Source organism: Pecten maximus, chromosome 17, assembly GCF_902652985.1.
Source record: "Pecten maximus chromosome 17, xPecMax1.1, whole genome shotgun sequence".
Lineage (NCBI taxonomy): Eukaryota > Metazoa > Mollusca > Bivalvia > Pectinida > Pectinidae > Pecten > Pecten maximus.
The window spans coordinates 2136881-2161528 of record NC_047031.1 but is presented as its reverse complement, the minus strand read 5'-3'; the positions used below and the strand labels follow the sequence as shown (position 1 = coordinate 2161528).

The window sequence follows — 24648 nt, the reverse complement described above, 5'->3', positions numbered from 1 at the left end:
CTGATAATATCATTTCTATTTAGTCTCTTCTTTCAGAACTTTCCTTGACTCCTGTTCTGACATGATTATTGTTGTCTGTGTTTCCTTGACAACTGTTCTGACGTGATTCTATTCGTCTGTGTTTCCTTGACAACTATTCTGACATGATTCTGTTCGTCTGTGTTTTCCTTGACAACTGTTCTGACATGATCATATCTATCTGTGTTGCCTTGACACCTGTTCTGACATGATTATATTTAAGGATTGAATAAAGTGATGTTGAGGTGTATGGGGGTGTAAACCTCAATAGGTCTTGAGACAAATTCAATGAACTGCGAAGCAGTATAATATTTTGTGCTTGACAAATAGGGACTTGTGCAAGTCTACCACGGAACTTACCGAAATGTACGTCACCACTCTTCGTCTACATATGGTTATTACTTTCAGAATTTCTTTCATGAACAAACTTGATAACGAATTAAAACAAATATGATTTTTAATGGAAATTATTTCATATAAATATGATCATTTTTGAAAAGGAATTAAAAAATATAGTCCAAGCTCGACAAATGTATTCCTACGCCAGACTTGATATAGTTCATTGAAAAATGACTCGAGTTAACTGTGGTAGATTCATTGAGTCTGAATTAAGTGGAAATATAAATATTTATCTGTGTTTCCTTGACATCTGCTTTGATATTATTTTAATTGTCGTAATTATCTTAACACTTTTCCTCATATATTTATAGTTTCCAGTGATACCTTGTCACATGTCGTCATATATTTATAGTTTCCAATAAAAAACGTTGACCCCCCCCCCCCCCCCCCCCACTAAAAAAAAAGAAAGAAAAAGACACAAACACACACGTTCACACGCTCATACACACCTTTAATGGTCACATTAGTTTCTTTGATGAATGATACTTACAAAAGTGTGCCCTTATATTGATCGTGAGACGTAAAGTAGTTCCATTTTTCCTGACTATCTAAAACGATCAGACGACCGTTCCATTTCTTACAGTATTCTTCAGCAGATGTCCAATTCATGTTTTCTTGACTGATCAGCAGCTCCGTAAAGAGAGGCATTCCCTCTGTAATTGATGAAGACGATAACACGAATTAATTTAATGTCAATATACACTAACGACAAAAACCCGCCACAATATATCTCTGCGTATATTCTTGCAGTTTATGTATATTTTTATGCGGAAAAAATGCTGCTTTGTTTGTTTATAAGAAATATATGCCTTAATATATCAATGTCTGATGTAGGTTCATAATTCCGACTGTTAACTTCAACATAAATAGATAAATAAAAAAAACAAACAAACAAAAAACAAAAACAAAACAAACAAAAGCCGTCTGAATGCGATTTTAAGTATCTTCAAATCACAATTATTTTGATGAAATGGGTACAGTATGGAAAATCACATGATGCAAATTAGAAATATAATTATGATAAAGATAACATTTTTTCTAGATCACCGTAGATTCAGATTATTTAACATAATATAGATAATTTATCATATTTTAACATATATTCATGAACTTGAGATCAATTGCCTACCTCTCAATAGAAATGTCTATATCGTCACCAACACCACAACATCTATTTCAGTAACGTTCGGGTATCTATGATAACGGTGCGGAAGTTGTGGTCTATCTCACTAACACGAGGGAACTCTTGTTTACATGTAGTGAAATCCAGGTCTCTATGGTGACAGTGCAGAGCTCCATTCAGTATACATTATTTACACTGTTATAAATTGTTGGTGTATGTATAGATTGTATTCACATGCTGTTAAGTACATTTACCATATATAACTTAGGTACAGAGATTTAATATTCCAGCCTGAATAGTTAATTACTTAACACGACATGTTGTACTTGAGACAGAGCTAGTTCCTTTTCAGTCCTCGCTTTCTGTTCCTATGACTTTAAGAGTCGGAGAAGTGTCGAAGATTTTATTTAATATTATCCATGTACTGTAAATTAATTTTGATTGTCCATTCTATGTATACTATGGGATTCAGATATGGAATGATGTAACTCGGCATAATATATAGACACCAATAGCGATTCCTCCTAAACTGAAATGTGCGTCATAGTTTAAACAGTTTTAGTTTTAGTCTTTACGCTTTATATTACATATTCAACGTACTTTTGAGAATATCAGATCACTTGACAACATGCAGCATTGGTTTTATAGTTCGCTTTGTAATAAAAGTGACCACTTTGGTTTCTGGGCCGTTATTCATCTAACCTATCATTTATATAAAAATCTTCATTCAACACGGATTCAACGAAATATTCTTCCTTAACTCAAAATCCTGTGCCATTGTGTAATAATTGTTTCTGAGGGGAAAATCAATACAACTTGATCTTCTATTCTTTATTCAACTATCAATATTACTAGCTTAACAAAATAAATACTTATAATGACAATTTTATCTTTTATCATTCAAAAAGTCAGAAATACTTTGGGAGATCAGCATTCTAATTAATGTCAAATTATAACTTATGCTTATATGTCATTTCCATAGTCCACTCTCATATAGCTAATGTATTCCAAGTTAATCTATACTATATGTACCCGTAACACTGTACCCGACACCATGTTTCCCCTACCCTGTACCCGTAACACTGTACCCGACACCAAGTCTCCACTACCCTGTACCCGTAACACTGTACCCGACACCATGTCTCCCGTAATCTGTACCCGTAACACAGTACACGACACCATGTCTCCCGTACCCTGTACCCGTTACACTGTACCCGACACCATGTCTCCCGTGCCCTGTACCCGTAACACTGAACCCGACACCATGTCTCCCGTACCCTGTACCCGTAACACTGTACCCGACACCATGTCTCCCGTAATATGTACCCGTAACACAGTACCCGACACCAAGTCTCCCGTAATACGTACCCGTAACACTGTACCCGACACCATGTCTCCCGTACCCACTACCCGTAACACTGTAACCGACACCATGTCTTCCGGACCCTGTTCCCGTAATACTGTACCCTACACCATGTATATCGCACCCTGTACCCGTAACACTGTACCTGACACCATGTCTCCCGTAATCTGTACCCGTAACACTGTACCCGACACCATGTCTCCCGTACCCAGTACCCGTAACACTGTAACCGACACCATGTCTTCCGGACCCTGTTCCCGTAATACTGTACCCTACACCATGTATATCGCACCCTGTACCCGTAACACTGTACCTGACACCATGTCTCCCGTAATCTGTACCCGTAACAATATACCCGACACGATGTCTCCCCTACCCTGTACCCGTAACACTGTACCCGACACCAAGTCTCCACTACCCTGTACCCGTAACACTGTACCCGACACCATGTCTCCCGTAATCTGTACCCGTAACACTGTACCCGACACCATGTCTCCCGTCATCTGTACCCGTAACACAGTACCCGACACCATGTCTCCCGTGCCCTGTACCCGTAACACTGAACCCGACACCATGTCTCCCGTACCCTGTACCCGTAACACTGTACCCGACACCATGTCTCCCGTAATATGTACCCGTAACATTGTACCCGACACTATGTCTCCCCTACCCTGTACCCGTAACACTGTACCCGACACCAAGTCTCCACTACCCTGTACCCGTAACACTGTACCCGACACCATGTTTCCCGTAATCTGTACCCGTAACACTGTACCCGACACCATGTCTCCCGTCATCTGTACCCGTAACACAGTACCCGACACCATGTCTCCCGTGCCCTGTACCCGTAACACTGAACCCGACACCATGCCTCCCGTACCCTGTATTCGTAACACTGTACCCGACACCATGTCTCCCGTAATATGTACCCGTAACACAGTACCCGACACCAAGTCTCCCGTAATACGTACCCGTAACACTGTACCCGACACCATGTCTCCGTACCCAGTACCCGTAACACTGTACCCGACACCATGTCTTCCGGACCCTGTTCCCGTAATACTGTACCCTACACCATGTATATCGTACCCAGTACCCGTAACACTGTACCTGACACCATGTCTCTCGTAATCTGTACCCGTAACAATATACCCGAAACCATGTCTCCCGTAATCTGTACCCGTAACACTGTACCCGACACCATGTCTCCCGTAATATATACCCGTAACACTGTACCCAATACCATGTCTCCCGTAATCTGTATCCGACACCATGTCTCCCGTACCCTGTACCCGTAACACTGTACCCGACACCATGTCTCCCGTAATCTGTACCCGTAAACTGTACCCAACACCAAGTTTCATGTAATATGTACCCGTAACACTGTACCCGACACCATGTCTCCCGTAATCTGCACCCGTAACACTGTACCCGACACCATGTCTCCCGTACCCTGTACCCGTAAACTGTACCTGACACAATGTCTCCCGTAATATGTTGTCGTAACAATATACCCGACACCATGTCTCCCGTAATATGTACCCGTAACACAGTACCCGATACCAAGTCTCCCGTAATATGTACCCGTAACACTGTACCCAACACCATGTCTCCCGTACCCAGTACCCGTTACACTGTACCCGACACCATGTCTTCCGGACCCTGTACCCGTAACACTGTACCTGACACCATGTCTCCCGTCATCTGTACCCGTAACAATATACCCGACACCATGTCTCCAGTAATCTGTACCCGTAACACTGTACCCGACACCATGTCTCCCGTAATATGTACCCGTAACACTGTACCCGACACCATGTCTCCCGTAATCTGTACCCGACACCTTGTCTCCTGTACCCTGTACCCGTAACACTGTACCCGACACCATGTCTCCCGTACCCTGTACCCGCAACACTGTACCTGACACCATGTCTCCCGTAATCTGTACCCGTAACACTGTACCCGACACCAAGTCTCCCGTTATATGTACCCGCAACACTGTACCCGACACCATGTCTCCCGTCATCTGTACCCGTAACAATATACCCGACACCATGTCTCCAGTAATCTGTACCCGTAACACTGTACCCGACACCATGTCTCCTGTAATATGTACCCGTTACTCTGTACCCGACACCATGTCTCCCGTAATCTGTACCCGTAACACTGTACCCAACACCATGTCTCCCGTTATATGTACCCGTAACACTGTACCCGACACCATGTCTCCCGTAATCTGTACCCGTAACACTGTACCCGACACCATGTCTCCAGTAATATGTACCCGTAACACAGTACCCGACACCATGTCTCCCGTCATCTGTACCCGTAACACAGTACCCGACACCATGTCTCCCGTGCCCTGTACCCGTAACACTGAACCCGACACCATGCCTCCCGTACCCTGTATTCGTAACACTGTACCCGACACCATGTCTCCCGTAATATGTACCCGTAACACAGTACCCAACACCAAGTCTCCCGTAATGCGTACCCGTAACACTGTACCCGACACCATGTCTCCCGTAATCTGTAGCCGTAACACAGTACCCGTCACCATGTCTTCCGTACCATGTACCCGTAATACTGTACCCTACACCATGTTTCTCGTACCCTGTACCCGTAACACTGTACCCGACACCAAGCCTCCCGTAATATGTATCCGTTACTCTGTACCCGACATCATGTCCCCGTAATCTGTACCTGTAACACTGTACCCGACACCATGTATCCCGTACCCTGTACCCGTAACACTGTACCCGACACCATGTCTCCCGTAATCTGTACCCGTAACACTGTACCCGACACCAAGTCTCATGTAATAGGTAACCGTAACACTGTACCCGACACCATGTCTCCCGTAATATGTACTCGTAACAATATACCCGACACCATGTCTCCCGTAATCTGTACCCGTAACACAGTACCCGACACCAAGTTTCCAGTAATATGTACCCGTAACACTGTACCCGACACCATGTCTCCCGTAATATGTACCCGTAACATTGTACCCGACACCATGTCTCCCCTACCCTGTACCCGTAACACTGTACCCGACACCAAGTCTCCACTACCCTGTACCCGTAACACTGTACCCGACACCATGTTTCCCGTAATCTGTACCCGTAACACTGTACCCGACACCATGTCTCCCGTCATCTGTACCCGTAACACAGTACCCGACACCATGTCTCCCGTGCCCTGTACCCGTAACACTGAACCCGACACCATGTATCCCGTAATATGTACCCGTAACACTGTACCCGACACCAAGTCTCCTATAGTATATACCCGTAACACTGTACCCGACACCAAGTCTCCCGTAATATGTACCCTGTACCCGTTATACTGTACCCTACACTATGTATTCCGTACCCTGTACCCGTAACACTGTACCCGACACAATGTCTCCCGTAATATGTACTCGTAACAATATACCCGACACCAAGTCTCCCGTAATATGTACCCGTAACACAGTACCCGACACCATGTATCCCGTAATATGTACCCGTAACACTGTACCCGACACCATGTCTTCCGTACCCTGTACCCCTAATAATGTGCCCTACACCATGTATCTCGTACCCTGTACCCGTAAGACTGTACCCGACACCATGTCTCCCGTAATGTGTACCCGTTACTCTGTACCCGACACCATGTCCCCGTAATCTGTACCCGTAAAACAGTACCCGTCACCATGTCTTCCGTACCCTGTAACCGTAATACTGTACCCGACACCATGTTCTCCCGTACCCTGTACCCATAACATTGTACCCGACACCATGTCTCCCGTATCCTGTACCCGTAATACTGTACCCGACACCATGTCTCCCGTACCCTGTACCCGTAACACTGTACCCGACACCATGTCTCCCGTACCCTGTACCCGTAACACTGTACCCGACACCATGTCTCCCGTACCCTGTACCCGTAACACTGTACCCGACACCATGTCTCCCGTACCCTGTACCCGTAACACTGTACCCGACACCATGTCTCCCGTACCCTGTACCTGTAGTACTGTACCGAACACCATATCTCCCGTACCCTGTACCCGTAATACTGTACCCGACACCATCTTTATCTCTCCCCTGTCACGCCCAGTAACATGGTACTCCTATAATGTACTTTATGTTTAGGTCACCGACTTGTGCTATGTAACATGTAACCCTAAACTGTACCCAGCACCAAGTTCATGTGTAAACCTTGCCATGTACCTCTTTACTGTACCCAGAAACTTTGTCTCTTACCGTTTTCCCGTATGTACCCCTAGCCATGTACCCTGTACTATTTGACACGTCTAATTTACCCTGTGTATATATCTATTTCTATTCGACCGTAAATACGTCTATCGACGTATCGACACACATATTTACACCGCTAAACCCAGTGCAAGCAAACACAGCGATATAACGGAAGGCTGCTCCACTGATGTAATCTATATTATGCATGGATTGAACGATCGATAGTTTGTTGTCAAAGGCTGATATACTTTGTCAAATCTCCTTCGGTGAGAAATCAAGAATTAACTATCAAATGATACGGGTAATACATTATGTTTCTTGTCTAAAAAAAATACCCAAAAGAACGTCAGATATTATTGTTTCTAAACTCGAATCACCTTCCATCACTGGTTATCCATCAGAGGGACAGTTTGATGACGTCAATTTTATTGTTACGTCACTGTACCAAATTACCCGAAAAGTTTTTTTTATACTAATCGGACGAGGCAGAAAAATCGTCATAAATCGTCATAAAGAGGCTACTTTTGTTTCACTTTCATTTCTCGTCTGGTGATACATTCTTAGGACAATACTGCTTTGCTGGTTATAAATCAGCATATATATTTTCAAAACACGAATATATAACATCGTCGAAACAAAGAAATGATACGACCGATTCACGTATATTTATAATATTGTATGAACAATTAGTTATATCCCTATGTCTTAAATGATACAGTATTATTGTAATATGTTTGTAACTCGGATTTCATGATAAATTAGCACCAAAATGCATGTTATGACCAGGAAATGTATACATACAAGCGACAGCAATGTATGGAATGAATGTAATCACTCAATTCGAAACTAATAGGAAATCTAAACATGCCTGCTTTATTTCTTGATGTTTGTGGCTCTGAATATTAGAATCAAGTTGGAAAGTGTACTTCCCCATTATTATAAAATTAACGACAAGCAAGTCAGTTTGATAAGGATTAAAATATAGCAATTATATAATCAGAAGCAGAACGTTTTGAAGTGATTTGACCTCTATATATGAGTGAAGACAATGTTTACGCTATAAAATAAATAGTAAATAAAGCTGGGCCATACAGTGTTGTCGTCTTTGTCTCAGTAGTCAGTGATGGGAATGGCCAATATTTAAAAATAATTTAATTATTGCAGCCATCTTTTATTTATTTTCATGTAAAACATGCAAATATTTTGTCAGGAAAATCCACAGTTCTTTAATAACTAAAATCCAATCATGCATAGCAGTGATGTTTAATAACCCAGTAAATCAGTCAATGACGTCATAACACTGGTTATCACTGACTTCGTATATTTACTAAAGAAAAACGGCCCAAGCAGTACCCTGCTATCTACATAATGTTGTTTGTTTGACTTCGGAGTCAATATTCATTACAAATGTACAGTTATCATAGGCTGGCGTGTCCTCTTTTTCCGTCGTCTTTATACGGCATACAACACTACCTATATTTTACACTACAAAACATTTGTTTCTTTTGTGTACTCTATCGAAGCGTGTGTACACGAACCTGACAGAAACAACAGCGTCAGGTAAAACGATCACCCCGACAATAACAGCTAGAATGGAACAAGCCACACCTCCCATGACTACACTGCTGGGCCGGGGGTCATACACGCTGATGAGTTTACGCCTCTGGACAGACAGTTTTGTTTTATTTACTGCCAATTGAGACCTCAACTCATGCAGACTCTCCTCAAGTTCAAATTGGTCAAGTTTTGTGAAATTTTTGACTGTACAGCATTTAGCGCATGTGTCGGTTTCCACCCCAGATGTGACCAGCGTCATACTCGTTGATATGGTTGTTAGATCAGATGAGGTCACACTCTCTGCTTCCGTCGTTGGTATCATAGTGTCAACTGAAGCCTCGGTGGTTTCCGATATGGTGAAATGTGTAGATGAATTCACAGACTCCTCATTAACTCCTTCTATCGTATATGCCCTAGTATGACTGAACGTTGTTGTTAGAATCGACGTCGTCTGGGAAACGTCTGAAAAATAGGTCGAATATGCATTTAAACATAAAATTATTTTCAGAATTAAGAGGCTTTTAATAAATTATTTATTTATACATTAGCGATAATTATCTAAAGGCACTCGTATCGGTCGACAATTTCAAAAATAATCACCTAATTTGACAAACTGATGTGATTGGTTTATATGACTTTCACATCCACTTTGATATTTCGTTGACGATGCCAAAGACATTTAGGTGTATCGTTATATAGATATTGCCTAAAGGATACAATGATTCAATCGTATGAACGTATAGAAAACAAAAGCAAAAGTAACAAATGCTGTTATATTGTACTTAGACTTGATGTGACGATCAATCGGTATTCATAGTAATGATCAATGATAAAATATTTACCTGTCTCACACAGAGCTTGATAAAGGCTACTACACCAACTCGTGAACATCGCATTGTAACGAAGTCGAACACATCTTTTATCAGGACAACCATTTGGTTCTACATTCAGGTCATTCCACCTGCCCCATCTACCCCATCCATCGAATTTCCATTGTTTTGCCTTATCTTTCATTTTGCACGAGAAAGAGTCGTTGAATCTCATTCCAATCCAGTTCACACTTTCATTCCTGGAAAGCATCTATCGAAGTATCATTGTAATAATACATCTATCAACAAAAGAAACGAAAACGATCATACAATTATACAATTCCGGCTAAAATTGATTTAAGTAAAATTGTTTCAACAGTTTGCTTACGTTTGAAAAAAAAAATGCTTTAAATACGTGCTTCAAGATATAACGCACAACATAGCTGCGTAGTAATGCTTACAGATGTTTACATCATGCAGTGGGGACATCCGTTTGACAAAACATATAAAACAACATTCTAGTTCTCTTAAAACTAAAAGGAATTGTGAATTACATCACAGAAATATGGTATATATGGGGAAATAAAACACACTCTCATTAGACACTCTTAAAAAGTCGAGGTTCCAAACTCATGAGTTACAATGTTTGTCTCGAAATCCGTCCTCCTACTTTGCTCAGATTTGCTAGATTTTGTTATACTTACAATCTATCTTTCTGATATTGGTCGTGAGCCGTGAAGTAATTCCACTTTTGCTGACTATCTAGAACAATGAGGCGGCCATTTCTGTCCTTACAATATTCTTCTGCAGCTGTCCAAGTCAATTGTTCTGGACTAACAATCAGGTCCGGGAAGAGACATATTCCCTCTGATATTAAAATGACACAAATCGAATATTAATACAGACTCATGATTCTTTATTTCTATATTTCTAAGATTTTAAAATATACATATTACTAAACTCATTTTTGAATGTTTTGTTTTCTTCTTGCGTTTTACTTTAAATAACGTTTGTCTAGTGGAATTCCAAGGGAGTTTTCTTTCTCTTATTTTGAAATAATTTGATACAAATCATAACGTTACATTAATTTGGATGCATCACCATCTGTAACATCGGAGTGGGTTTTTCTATGTCAACAAACATCAGTTTACGTTACTTGTCTTACCTCGTAAAAGGAACGCCCATAACGCCATCAACACCACGACATCCATTGGTAGTCCCGTACAGGTGTCAATAGTTATGGTACAGAGGCTGTGTCCTATGTCACCAACACCACGACATGTAGTGGTAGTTTCATCCAACAGTCTATAGTTATCGGACGGAGGTTGTTGCCTTTGTCAACAACCAAGACATCTACCGGTAGTTCCGTCCAGGTGTCTATAATTTATGCACAGAGGCTGTGTTCTATGTCACCAACACAACGGCATCTATTGGTAGTCCCGCCCAGGTGTCTATAATTACCGTAGGGAGGCTGTGTCCTACCGGATCCGGTATGCGTTCAATCAAACTATTAAGGATATACTGCGTTTTATTCATATTATATATACTAGTTAATAATTGATCTTGGCTATAGGGTTTTATTCCGGAGATATATATGGAATTTCAAGTGAATATTTTATAGGATAGATTTAATCTATCCGCGTGAAAAGATAACCAACACACACTACCTTAAACCGTTTTCATCAGACCACGTTTGTTGTGTATTTATGCACTGCTGAAGCTTCCGTTCAATAGTGTGCATATGTTCCGATCTGTAGCAAATCAGGAAATCGTCGACTGCTTATACCGCTTTGGTCGAAGGTCAAAGATATTTAACTATATTGATTTTTTTGACTAAACAATGTGACAGGCAGAGAAAACATGTTTACATGGTATCCATATCATATTGTGATAACTCGGAACATATTCCTGCTTTGAAAAAAACAAAAAACAAAAAGAAGATGTCCTTTCCCAGCAGCCCCTTCACAGCAGAGTCATACAAGGTGATCATTGGTTCCTCTTCGGGAATTAAAGCCACTCTGAAGGCCGCAAAATTCTGTTTGATCCAAGGATCCAAAATAATTATACCATTATTTATGCGTTCCAAAGTTAATTCATGCAGTTTGCTAGTGAAATGTGACGACGGCTCTGTTGGTCGGTTGCGTCCTTGCGAGGTTTCGGGTTATGGATGCTAGCAGCCTTCTTCAACGAATGTGGTAGTTTGATTTTTTATCATCAACATTAAGACGATGACATTTGTTAATCGGGAAAATACTATTAACGTTTGTATTAAACAAGAAGTATCTATCGAACGCATATGATATACAATATGTTTTTATTCCGTAATGTATGGCTCTCCAGATGGGAATCAACTCGGATAATGTACTTACCTTTCAAAAAGACAGGAATGGTCAGTTTTATTGATATTTCATTTATATAGTATAAATATTTCTGTCAGAAATAGTACATAACACAATATTCCTGATAATGAGGAGTCTTCAGTGTCTCATAATTTCTATAGATATACCCAATCGATAGGTGTATAGGATATCTCGGGGGGGGGGGGGGGGGGGGGGGGGAACGAAACTCTCGAACGAGAGTCTCACTGAACTTGTTTTCCAGTTAAAAAATACACACTGAAGGAACAAAAAAGTCTTATACTTAATGAAAAATAAATCATAAAGGCGGTACAGAGGATTGTTCCACAAATTAGAATTATGTTATATTCCAGTTAAAATCATATATTTGAGATTCTCAATTTTACGATGAGTTGTTATTTACTTGAGATGAGACATTACCAAGTAACATCCAAGACGTATTTCCAGGATTGTTAGTGTATATTCGTTTTATTTATCTGCTGGGCTACATTTGCCTATATGTCGTTAGTAAATCAAAATGCAGTTATGAGACAGTATACTACTACTTACATTGATTCGGTCAGCTTAGGAATACAGCTCAATGTTTGAAGGTTAAAATATGTAATGACTGCCAGTTATATTATGATTCACACTTAGTCAAATAGTGTTGTGTACGTATACTAGATTTGATTGTTTTGTGGTTATCCACTGATGTCAACGACTTAGTACGTACGTATACCTTACTTCAAAACTGGAAACCGGGCCCCTGTGAGGTTGAAGACCGTCTACTCAGTTAGCAACACTATTATTACCGTAAGACATGGAATCTGTTGGAAAAAAAAACTTCGGATATTTTTCGCCAACTGCTTAGACAATTTTCATTTAGAATTTAGAGTTTATATTCTTCTGATAAAACTAGTGTCAATCGAAAGAAACATAGGTGTTTCCAAGGAAATGATAACTAATTCATAACTAAACTATAAATGATAACGGCATATCATTGCGCAGCGCTGAAAAAAAACGGCTTACATTTTAAACAACAGGAAAATATGCAATTGTGAACAATATTACGATATCTGAACACACATATTAGACATATAATAAAGCTAAACCTGTGCTTAAACCACATACGGTGTTTGTTACTCATGACGACATGTGGGACTATATAGTATTCCTCCTAGTGTCTGTTCCGGTATTTTGACTTGATGACGTAAGCGGTATGGAAATTGGCAAAGTTGCAATAAATTAATATTTTTTATGACTGTGAATAGCATTGAACTGTTACCAAATGGTAGTATATTGTCGTTATAAATACAACTTGGGCGGCAGATAAACATTTCAGTTCGCCCTTACAGGCGATATATTATCTAATAGCGCAATGCTTCAAATACATGAATCACGTACAAGCCCTGGAAAAAAATACGATATCTTAATGGTTAACTTACAAAAATCGCTCAGTTTGTCATTGTTTTATCAACATTTTGCCACGATTTGTCCTCGTTTGTTCTAAATTCATCACAATTTGTCCTCTTTTGTCATTTGTTTTCGGGGTTGGTCCTCTTATGCCATTTTTTGGCCAGGATCTATTCTTTTCTTGTCATAGTTTAAATTTGTTACGATTTGTCCACTTGTCTCTTCGGTACCACACAAGAACAGTTATCGGTAACATACTTATGATGTTTTGCATATCGTAACCCACAATACAACACCTTTACCACATTGGTACATGTAACAGTAATGGGTTAATATTCTATTGTGTTGAAGATGTTAATTTTTGTAAGGTATCTGCATTTATGAAACGGTACCTAGGTCATTATCTGATACAATGTATATGCTTATTTATATATATATTTTAATACTTCCTTCTCAATCAATTAATTTATGACTCAATGCTAAAATTGTATTTTCTGCTACTTGTAAGAAACATGTTCTCAATGCGTTTCCGCGTATGCGTCTCATTTCAATACGGATCTTTCATCGCGTTGTGATACTCTACTACCAGTATGCCTGAGAGAAAATTTCATTCTACAGCTTATATTTTAGGCGTTAAAGCCAAATAACATAATCAGTTGGACTTATGTTGTCAATTTAACGGTAAAAGTTTCAGTTTTACAACAATAATGATACACATAAGAATATAAGACCAACACATAGCTATTGCGCCAAAAATTTATCTTGGTGTAATTATATGTATACATATATATTTTACGATCATATTGATGACTATCAATCCTATGAAACAAACAAACCGAACAAAGATTTTGTATCCATGCAATCATTTATTCCGGCAGCCCCGACGTAACAAACGCATTTTAGACAGTTTTTCTTTAAATTCGTATACGTAATGAAAATATAAATGGTCGTTACAAAAACTGGTCTGGTGTGCCCTGAAATAAAACAAGTGGCCTAGTGGGTCTAATTCGCGTACCTTGCGTTAATCTGAATTTATGGTGAATTTTCTAAATATCATACCCCTGTGACATTGAAAGCAAGTTAAATTCATTTATTTTGACACACCTAGTAGCATTAACACTAGCTTAGTATAAGCTAAATATTAGGTCCATGTGACTTTTGATTCTTTAGAAGTCTTTTAGAGATTTTAATCTTTTTGATCACTGCGACCTTAGATAAAGGCCAAGATCATACACTTGAACAAACTAGGTAGCCCTTTTATTTTAGCACGCTACAAATTCAATATCATGGCTGTTGGCATGTTGTTTGAGAGGAAGAATTTTAGGATATTGATCCTCCCTTGACCTCAAATGCAAGTAAAAGTCCTTCATAAAAACATTTTTATCAGCGTGTCACATGCGGAAGACGGTATAAGCTCATCAGCTCGTTAGTTATAGACTCACTATTAGAGTATAGCTTATCTGTCTATACTGATCGGCGGATACGTCCGGGTTTGGTTTGGTTTGTTTTTGTTTAACGTCCTATTAACAGCCAGGGTCATTTAAGGACGTGCCAGGTTTTGGAGGTGGAGTAAAGCCGGAGTTCCCGGAGAAAAACCACCGGCCTACGGTCAGCTCCTGGCAACTGCCCCACGTAGGTTTCGAACTCGCAACCCAGAGGTGGAGGGCTAGTGATAAAGTGTCAGTACACCTTAACCACTCGGCCACCGCGGCCGGGACTGAAATATACCGTTATAAATTCGCATGTTTTTTTTAACACTTACATTTAAACTTGCATGTTTTCCTCCCTCACACGATTCAACAAAACATAAACATTTAAATCATACACACATACTAAATACGACACAAAATTCAATGGACACTAGCATAATAAACACCATTTATGGTACGTACAACATGTAAAATGCATAAATAAGAAGTCCATAGTATCAAATATTAAAATTGTTAAATATGCACACACATAAAACAACAATAAAAAACTATGTGTGCATGTGTGTGTAAATAATATGCACCGATAAACCACTGTTTTTTATTTAAGAATCAAACAAATAACAACCGTGGCACATTTATCCCGATTAAAACAAATCGACCTCGATATATTTAAATAAGCATGCATTTACACCTTCTTCTTGTAGTTTTACCCCATAAACATCAGAGATAGGATCCCCCTCTCCCGTTCTGTTCCTTCTCCTCTGTTTATTATTTAAGATACTACTACACTTCATAGGAAAATTTCTTTGAAGCCAACGCCATGTACAGAAAATCACGAATCAAACCAAACTTACGTGTTTTTAGAACTCCAATCATTTAATCCACTTGCCGCTCTTTGAACTCCATTTGCCGAGTTTTAGCTCGCTGTCTCCCCTGCAATCTCCTTCTTTCGACAAACGACAAAAAAAATAATTGCCAACCAACCTTCGACAGCCTTCTGTTATCAATTTAAATTCCAAAATTACTACAAACAACATACTGATAGGGCTACACATTTGTTAAATATCTACAAATTAAATTTACTTCAGGTGAAAATAGTATTATGCCAAACATGGAACATAAAAACAACAACTTTCAAACATATAAATAATTATGTAAAAACTGCCTCCATTCACGTAGTCTTTACTGTGTTTGAATGAATACAAAAACATAAATACTGAACACCAAGGGAGTTTATTTTCAATATATATATATGTGTGTGTGATCCCCTCTATGAGAAATATTGATATCAATATGCTTAAATTTGACTAAGCATACAATTAGACTAAATACAAGGATTGAACGCTATAAATTAACATATAACACCAAACAACATCAGCATTATTACACATAACTTGTACATCCTCGAGAGAAAACATAAAACAAGCCACACTGAATATACATTTGCAACTTTTTTTATCAGAATAAATTCTTCTTAACCAACTCTCCTACTACGTTAATTGGACTAGTTTCTGCATCAGGGGTGACAACTCTTAAAGAACAGTATAACGTTTCTGTGTTAGACTACACCCACAAACGAACCGTCCAATTTCTCTTAAACCGATGAGACAACACCCCCTAAATGTTGGATAACCCCCCTTGGTGTACGTTTGAGAGACTGGCGTACTGCGTGTTATATTATTATGTTGAAGTATCATCCTTAACATGACAACACGCTTTAAGCATTCAATCATTATTCCTTCGTTCTGACCTGTGTTCACTACGAACATTGGACCAAGCAAACTCTTTTAAATTTCCCTACCATCGACTACTTTACCTGATGAATGTAAGCACCAAAATTGCTACAAACAAAATTCTGATTAGGTTTCACATTTGTTAATACCTGCAAACTAAACAACTTCTGCATGATATAATAATTTAATGTACAGCCTCTTTTCCCGGCCATATTAGTATTATGCCAACTATCAAAAGGAATCCTCCTTCAAATTAAGCAAACATACATACATTCTTCCACACAGTTTTCTCTCTTTTTAGATGTAATAAAACAAATATATATAATACTGAATAAGTTTTCCATTTGCTCACACAGTCTAAGAGTCGTCTCTAACGTGTCAAATGTGACAGACTATCCTTGATGGATGAATAACACCGCATATCTAAACACAGTACACCGACAAATAAAACCACAATGCAAAACAGTGTCCATCTATGTATATATTACCAATACTTTAATCCCATTACTAAGGAAATAATTTTATATTCTAAACTGCCAGTTATATCTTTCTCGGATCGCACACGTTCGTTAGATATTGAGCATGATATAAATGTCCAATCTTCTGATGCCACCAAAATTTAAACGTGCCACCATTTTAATTATTCTATAATTATGGACATATGTGTACAACAAAGCAACCCTTCCTCATCATCCAGTCGCTTCGATCACAAAATGATTGAACCCGGTCCTATTATTCGGTTGCCTGATCAGTCTTGTAGTCTTACGGCCACTGGTCAGGATTCCTAAAATAGACGAAAAGTAGATAATAACAGACACCTTTCGTTTATGTAATATCCTTATGAATCGGACACAATTTAGATTAACTTCGTGTGCTTTATGACGAAGATAAAAGCAAAGCTTATAAAGTCAGCATGATGTTCTAAATAAGAAAACGAACGAATTTCATATATTTGGAAATACATTTATATCGAATTATAAATCAAATTAAATTCGGTAAAGATAGTTATTAGATAAATTGGAATTTAATTCACAGTACATAACTGCATCAAATCATCAATAATGTAGAGTAACGACGGCGTATTAGGGCCGCTAGAATATTTACACTGTACATGTACGTACAACTTAGTACATTATGCTTATAACATACCATCGTGTACGTACAACTTACTACAGTTTGTATCTTGTACGTACAAAATAGTATACTAAACGTACAATGTACATATTAGCATATTGCACGTACAACGTATTACCTTGTTCGTTCAACTTAATATATTTCATATACAGCTTATTAATTAGTACGCACAACTTACATCTTAATACCCTTTACGTACAAGATAGCGTTGACAGCGACAGTGACTCTTCTGAGTCGACAAGTGTAATATCATAGTTAGCAGTCTATATTAAAATACCGACATACTAAAATACGGAACGACGGGACATACTAAAATACCGAACGACGGGATATACTAAAACATGGAATGACGTGATATACTAAAACATGTAATCACGGAACATATTAAAATATGGAATGTCAGAACATATTAAAACATGGAAAGACGGGACATGCTAAAGCACTAAATGATATGATAATGGAACAAATAAGATTAAGACAAAAACGAAATAAAGTTAATAGGTAATGTGTGATTTTATTTGTTTGTTTCTTGCGATTTATTATTATTTTTTTTTTTTTTTGCAGTCTCTGAAAAATAATCGTTTCCGTTTATTTATGTCTGTCTAACTTATGCTAATGCACTGGGGAGGGAAGTCTTGTTATTTCCTGTGTCTGTTTTGAGATACTAATTTAAAGTAACATATACTGAGAATATGGTCAAGTTACTATTTTGTACTTCCATGATAGTAGGTTGTACGTGCAGGATATAACGTTTTACGTGCAAGATAACCATATTTTGTAGTGGCCTTATTACGCCGCCCTAAGTTAACATTTACTCATCATGTCAGATATCTTACAAAATATACCTATGTTGACAGGCGACGCCGTGCCTTTTATCACAGCTGAGAGCTTTCATGGCTCCTACTTTGAGTATGCCAGAAGATTCACCGGTGCGGTTATATAACATGCCCATACACAGATTAGGAACATCAGTTTCCGGATGATTAGAGTCTATCCACGACGGCATAGATGGTGCGTAATTCAACCCCGTCCAAAATATTCCTGATTTATCTTCACCTCTGGCTGTACAATATAAAATACAAAATTATCATCGTCATTATCATGATCGTCGTTGTCGTGGTCGTCGTGGTCGTCGTGGTGGTCGTCGTCAGCAGCAGCAGCAGCAGCAATATAAAACCATGAGATAATATCGACAAATTGATGTAGAAACAGACCAGGTGTTACAAGAGGAGAAGCGGAACAGAGAAATGAATATTTCACTATAAAACCATGTCAATTATCAATATTATACACATGAACGAATTTACTGGCAGGTCTTTGGAGGGAAGAGGAGAGTAGATATCGTTTTTCGAAAAAGGAGTTGTGTGTTGCAGTTGGTCCTTTTATATATACTTATCAGAGAGTACCAGGCCCTGATATTAGTCTAGTTATAGTACAAACAAGTTAATACAATGCTTTACTCTCTTGAATCACAAAAATGGACTTACTGAACATTTCAGCCCGAAAGGCGATCCAAGTTATGCAGCTAGCGTATTTTTCTTCTGAATCAAATGTCAGTAGTTCAGCTCCAGTACTGGTGCAGTAATCCTAGGATATAGAATTATATATCTTAATGAGAATTTATAAAAAAAAAAAAAAAAAAAAATACGGATATTAAACATTTTAAAACAAAGAGAGAGATGGATAAACGAGGGTTGATTGATATGTTGTGAGCCTGATATTGAATGATTTGAACTTTTCCGCACATGCCACTTTGATAAAACTCCTATTTTTGGCTGTTCGGAAAGTCATCGAGTAAATGTTAAGGTTAGGGATAGATTTATGGTGCCTGACATAATTGTTCTTGGACAAAAAATAAAGTCTGATGGAGGGAGGTAAATAAGTTTGATGCTCAATCACTTTAAAGTCACAATCGTGAATATCAGTCATGGCAATGACAGACTCGTTCATTCTAACACTAACTCTAACCCGATGTGTCCGTTTTGCAAAAGCTGCTTTTCTTGTTTATTTTAGAGTGCTACATCGTCGATATAAAATAACCAAACGTGAACGATCCTTGGATACACGAGACTGTATCGTCAGAAAACCGTGCGACTTAAAAAGAATATCCTTGAATACCTCCTTCAATACGAGGCTCACAACATATCAATCAATCAACCCTCGTAATAGAAATAAATCTAAGACGTTTTTACAACTGGCACACTTCACTACAAACGGATAGGTGATACGATAAAGCCAAAAATAAATAGTATCTGTACGAGAGACAGTAGCGCTAGAACACCAGATATAAGGACATTGTGTAAGGTAGAGTAGAGTCGGACATGAATCCAAGAGTAATATAGAACAACTAGTTATAAGGACATTGAAACACAATTTGATAATAAGTTACGTTAGAGTTGACCTGATTTAAACTGCTCTATGCAGTTGTCTGGTCCTTCTAGGATTAGAAATTGATGAATGAATATTGAATAGGTCGAATGATGATGCAATAGCCCGATAGAATGCATACTTTAAATTATCGATTCATATAAGAGGCAGACATTGAAATTAAAATAATTTGCTTTCTATCTTTTGACTTTAAATGATATATTACTAAGAAATGCAATTTTGTTTGATATATATAAAAACCAATTAAAAACTTAATGGAAACTTTGAACGGGAATAAATGTGTTGTACACAATACCTTGGCTTCCTTCCACGTTTTCTTGTCCGTGGTAAGTGTGAAACACAAATCACCGTCGTGGCCCCATAACACGGGACACATCACGATAGGGTATCCTGTAACATTAACAGTGTATGTCTATATATCACGGTAGGGTATCCTGTAACATTAACATTGTATATCTCTATATCACGGTAGGGTATCCTGTAACATTAACAGTGTATGTCTATATATCACGGTAGTGTATCCTGTAACATTAACATTGCATATCTCTATATCACGGTAGGGCATCCTGTAACATTAACAGTGTATGAACCTATATCACGACGGAGTATCCTGTAACATTAACACTGTGTGAACCTATATCACGGTAGGGTATCCTGTAACATTAACAGTGTATGTCCCTATATAACGGTAGGGTATCATGTAACATTAACAGTGTATATCCCTATATAGCGATGGGTTATCCTGTAACATCAACAGTGTATATCCCTATATAACGGTATGGTATCCTGTAACATTAACAGTGTATATCCCTATATAACGATGGGGTATCCTGTAACATTAACAGTGTATATCTATATAACGGTAGGGTATCATGTAACATTAACACTGTATGAACCTATATCACGGTAGGATATCCTGTAAAATTAACATTGTATGAATCTATATCACGGTAGGGTATCCTGTAAAATTAACAGTGTATGAACCTATATCACGACGGAGTATCCTGTAAAATTAACAGTGTATATCGTTGTATAACGGTTGAGTTTTCAGTCAAATTAGATATATCCTTGAAAAACGGTAGGATATCGAGTCAAATTTTTACTTTATATCCCTGTAACATGGTAGGATATCAAGTCAAATTAGGACTTTATATCCCTGTAACATGGTAGGATATCAAGTCAAATTGGGACTTTATATCCCTGTAACATGGTAGGATATCAATCAAATTAGGACTTTATATCCCTGTAACATAGTAGGATATCAAGTCAAATTAGGACTTTATATCACTGTAACATGGTAGGATATCAATCAAATTAGGACTTTATATCCCTGTAACATGGTAGGATATCAAGTCAAATCAAGATTTTATATATTTCTATCAGTTGGGAGCGATATAGAGTAACATATTAACAGTTAATTTTCCTACATCAAATATACTGATAGTAAAATACTATATTTTGAAATAAATAGCCAATTAGGTGACTAGAATGACACTCATAAACAGACATTATGTTTTCTCAAAATATAACAGAATTAAAGTAAACGTAGGATATATATATTGAAATGCCATGTATATGAATAAATAAATGATTCAAGGTAGTATGTTCAAACTTTTAATTTTCTGCACAAATACAACTAATTCTGTATTTATTAAATCAGAAGAGCGTGGTTTTACAGAAGAAATATGCCGCTTTGGTTTTAATTTCGAGGGTCACTGGATTGCCTAGACGAATCACGAAACTATCCACAGTGCAGTATAATGTACCATTTGTTAAAGATATTTATACCAATATGACGTCCAGAGTTATAGAAACAAGGACAGTTTTAACACATGTGGCTATCAAGTCCGCTTTAATGATACAATCAAGCATTGGTTACCAAATGTTTGACATCAGTTTGGGTATAGCATGCATTGGTGTTCTAGCATATCTAGTGGCGTGCGTTAGAACACACAATTATTATGTTTTGCAATATCATTGCTGATGTAACAGCCTTAGATATCGCGAGATCCAGCTGTTGTCATGCGGAACAGACTTAACAGTGAGGGCAAGTAAAAATAGTCCCACTTATAAACTGCTTATACAACGATATGTTTAATAATTATATTAATTTCAAATACGTTTGTTGTAATATTTATATAATTTTTGCCAAAATTAACAATATGAAATATAATATTTTTCGAAAAATGCCCAAAATGACCCATTGGACTCTGGACAATGTATTACTACGCAGCAGACGAAATACTAATGTCAACACTGGGGTATATCATAAATTGGGGCTAGTAAAAACATAAAAGTTCTGTCCAGTATGAATGTAAATATTTTGAGATACAATAGGTAATAGGTACACTAGATATTTTGGGTTTTATTACCGTGTTTTAGACACAAATATGTCTGGCCAGCCTGAATACACATTTCATCAATGGCGCAGGTGTGTCCTCTGCAAGCTCCTCCGATACCCTGTAATATAAACGAGGCAATAAACAAATGCTGTCTACGTGATACTAAGTTTATAAAAAAACTACATTTTCTTCAAATACCCTGTATATAGCAGAACACAAACAGGATCTACCTAAATAGCATAAGTTTACAAAATGTTTTATTTTCCTCCGATAACCTAGATTTAACCGTTTAAAAAAACAAGAAAGCAACTCTCTTGTTGTTTTGACTTTGAATATATATCATCTTTCGATAGTCGACTCATTAATATATATAACAAACATAATGCCTACCAAAATATTATCGAATTTCCTTTTTTATACATATCTCTAATATCCAGCATATGATTTTCAAAACAGAAAAGAAGAGCTACTTTGTTGAATATAATTGGATACCCTACACACAACAGCTAAAATTAAAATATTACATAAATACTAATGCGTTGAAATCATTTTTCCTTGATAAAAACTTAAATTTAAAACAAATACAAATCACTAGATACTTGGTATTTTATTATATTCCGATTACCTGCACTTTAAATCTAAACAAAACAAAAAATAGATACCAAAATATATTGATTATACATTGTATTGCATTCTCTCAGATTCGTGTAAGTCACCGTTACAACAAAGATGACACCTATTTAGATCATACAGTGTTGAACTGAATCAGGCTATTACCGTAGGGTACCCATTAGGTCATACAAATACATAAAATAGCTAAAATAAATTGGCGTTGAAATTGTCTGGTATTCTCGTCCTGTAACCTGAACATTGGATCACATGCCCATCACACATTTTTTAATTGCCAAATATCTAAAGTATGCTCTAGTATCATGTACATTACTTTTAAAACAAGTAAAACGCTACCAGAATTATTCAGTTGTCATCATTTTGAGTTTACATAATGTGGCATTCTCCTAAGATACCCGCTAATAACCGTTAAATGAATCAAATTGGGGCATAAATTATGTTTAGTTTTATTAATTTGATATTTACCTTTGAGACCTAGCACATAACTAATCACCATAACCCGCATCTAACTTAAAAACATAAACAGAGAAACACACATAAAAATAAAAACAATAATATTGAGTTTACATAATATAACAGTACAATACTCAGCATACCCTGCACATAGCTGCTTACACAAAACATAAATTACTTCGTCAAGGTTATTGGTTTTGCCTGATTCTGAATTTTCCTCCGATACCCTGAACCTAACCTTTAACAAACAAACAAACACAATTTTAAAAAAAGCTGCCTTCATGTTAAAGAGATAAATCTATGCTGTCCTCCGATACCCTTAAACACACATAGCTACCTTAATATTGATCAGTTTAAAATAGTGTCATCCCATCTGCCAAACGAAAAAAAAAATGTAAATCTTAATGAATTCGAATGCTGTCCTCTGATATCCGGCACTTATACAGTAAAACAAACAAAAGCAAACCTCAAGCTAGCTAAATATTATCGAATGTAATTGTTTTAATGTTGTCCTCGGATACCTGTACATAAATTAACATGGTTACATAAATGTTGAGGGGTTTGAATTTATAGTGATCTCCGATACCTGTACATAAATTAACATAGTTACCTAAATGTTTGAATTTATAGTGACCCCCGATACCCTGCGTATAAACAGTAAATCAAATAAACATCGCTACCGGAATATTATTTATTGAGTTTAAATGCATATTGTCGGTTGATGCATGCGCATAAACGGTTAAACAGAAGGTAATGAACATTTAACATGATTAAAACTTGATTTACTTGTGTATTGATTTTGTACGATCAGTTTCGTTGAATAAATTTTGTTTGTTTGTTTGTTTTTTTGTTTTTTGTTTAGGTTCCAAAAGAACGTACATCTGATTAACTCCAGTCGTGAAAATAGTCATACGAAATAATAAAGCGCATTACTTACCTGTGGAATAGACGTCTTACTGATTGCTGGAAGATTGTAACCTGATATCCAAACATGCTGCCGGTCATAGTCATCAGAGTTCAACGTGCACCGACCATTGTATTTGTCGAAGAAGAGACTTCGACATAACGTAAATGCGACGCACAGCTCTAAACACTGATAGAAGGTCGGCAGATTGATGGAAATGTATTCTTGTGACAGTAATGCATAGCGGTGAAAATCTGTCACGATTAAATCAAAAGAACATTCAGCAAATTGTACCATACACACTAATGGTAGTAGGTATAACATATCGACTGGAAAACCATACATCCTGATGAGTTGAAAGGACTCTGGTTG

At 37.6% G+C, this 24648-nt stretch overlaps 2 protein-coding genes across 2 annotated transcripts in view; one reads left to right on the top strand and one right to left on the bottom strand.

The window, feature by feature from the left end:
- LOC117315980 (E3 ubiquitin/ISG15 ligase TRIM25-like) overlaps positions 1 to 24648 on the top strand; it is a 187139-nt gene that overhangs the window by 50067 nt on the left and 112424 nt on the right. The gene's annotated exons all lie outside the window — the stretch shown is intronic.
- Positions 8242 to 9799, bottom strand: LOC117315983. Its single transcript, XM_033870464.1, has 2 exons — positions 9547 to 9799; positions 8242 to 9166 (listed from the first exon to the last, which is right to left on the bottom strand). The coding sequence occupies exons 1-2, from the start codon at positions 9782 to 9784 to the stop codon at positions 8628 to 8630; spliced, it is 777 nt and encodes a 258-aa protein (XP_033726355.1). The 5' UTR covers positions 9785 to 9799; the 3' UTR covers positions 8242 to 8627.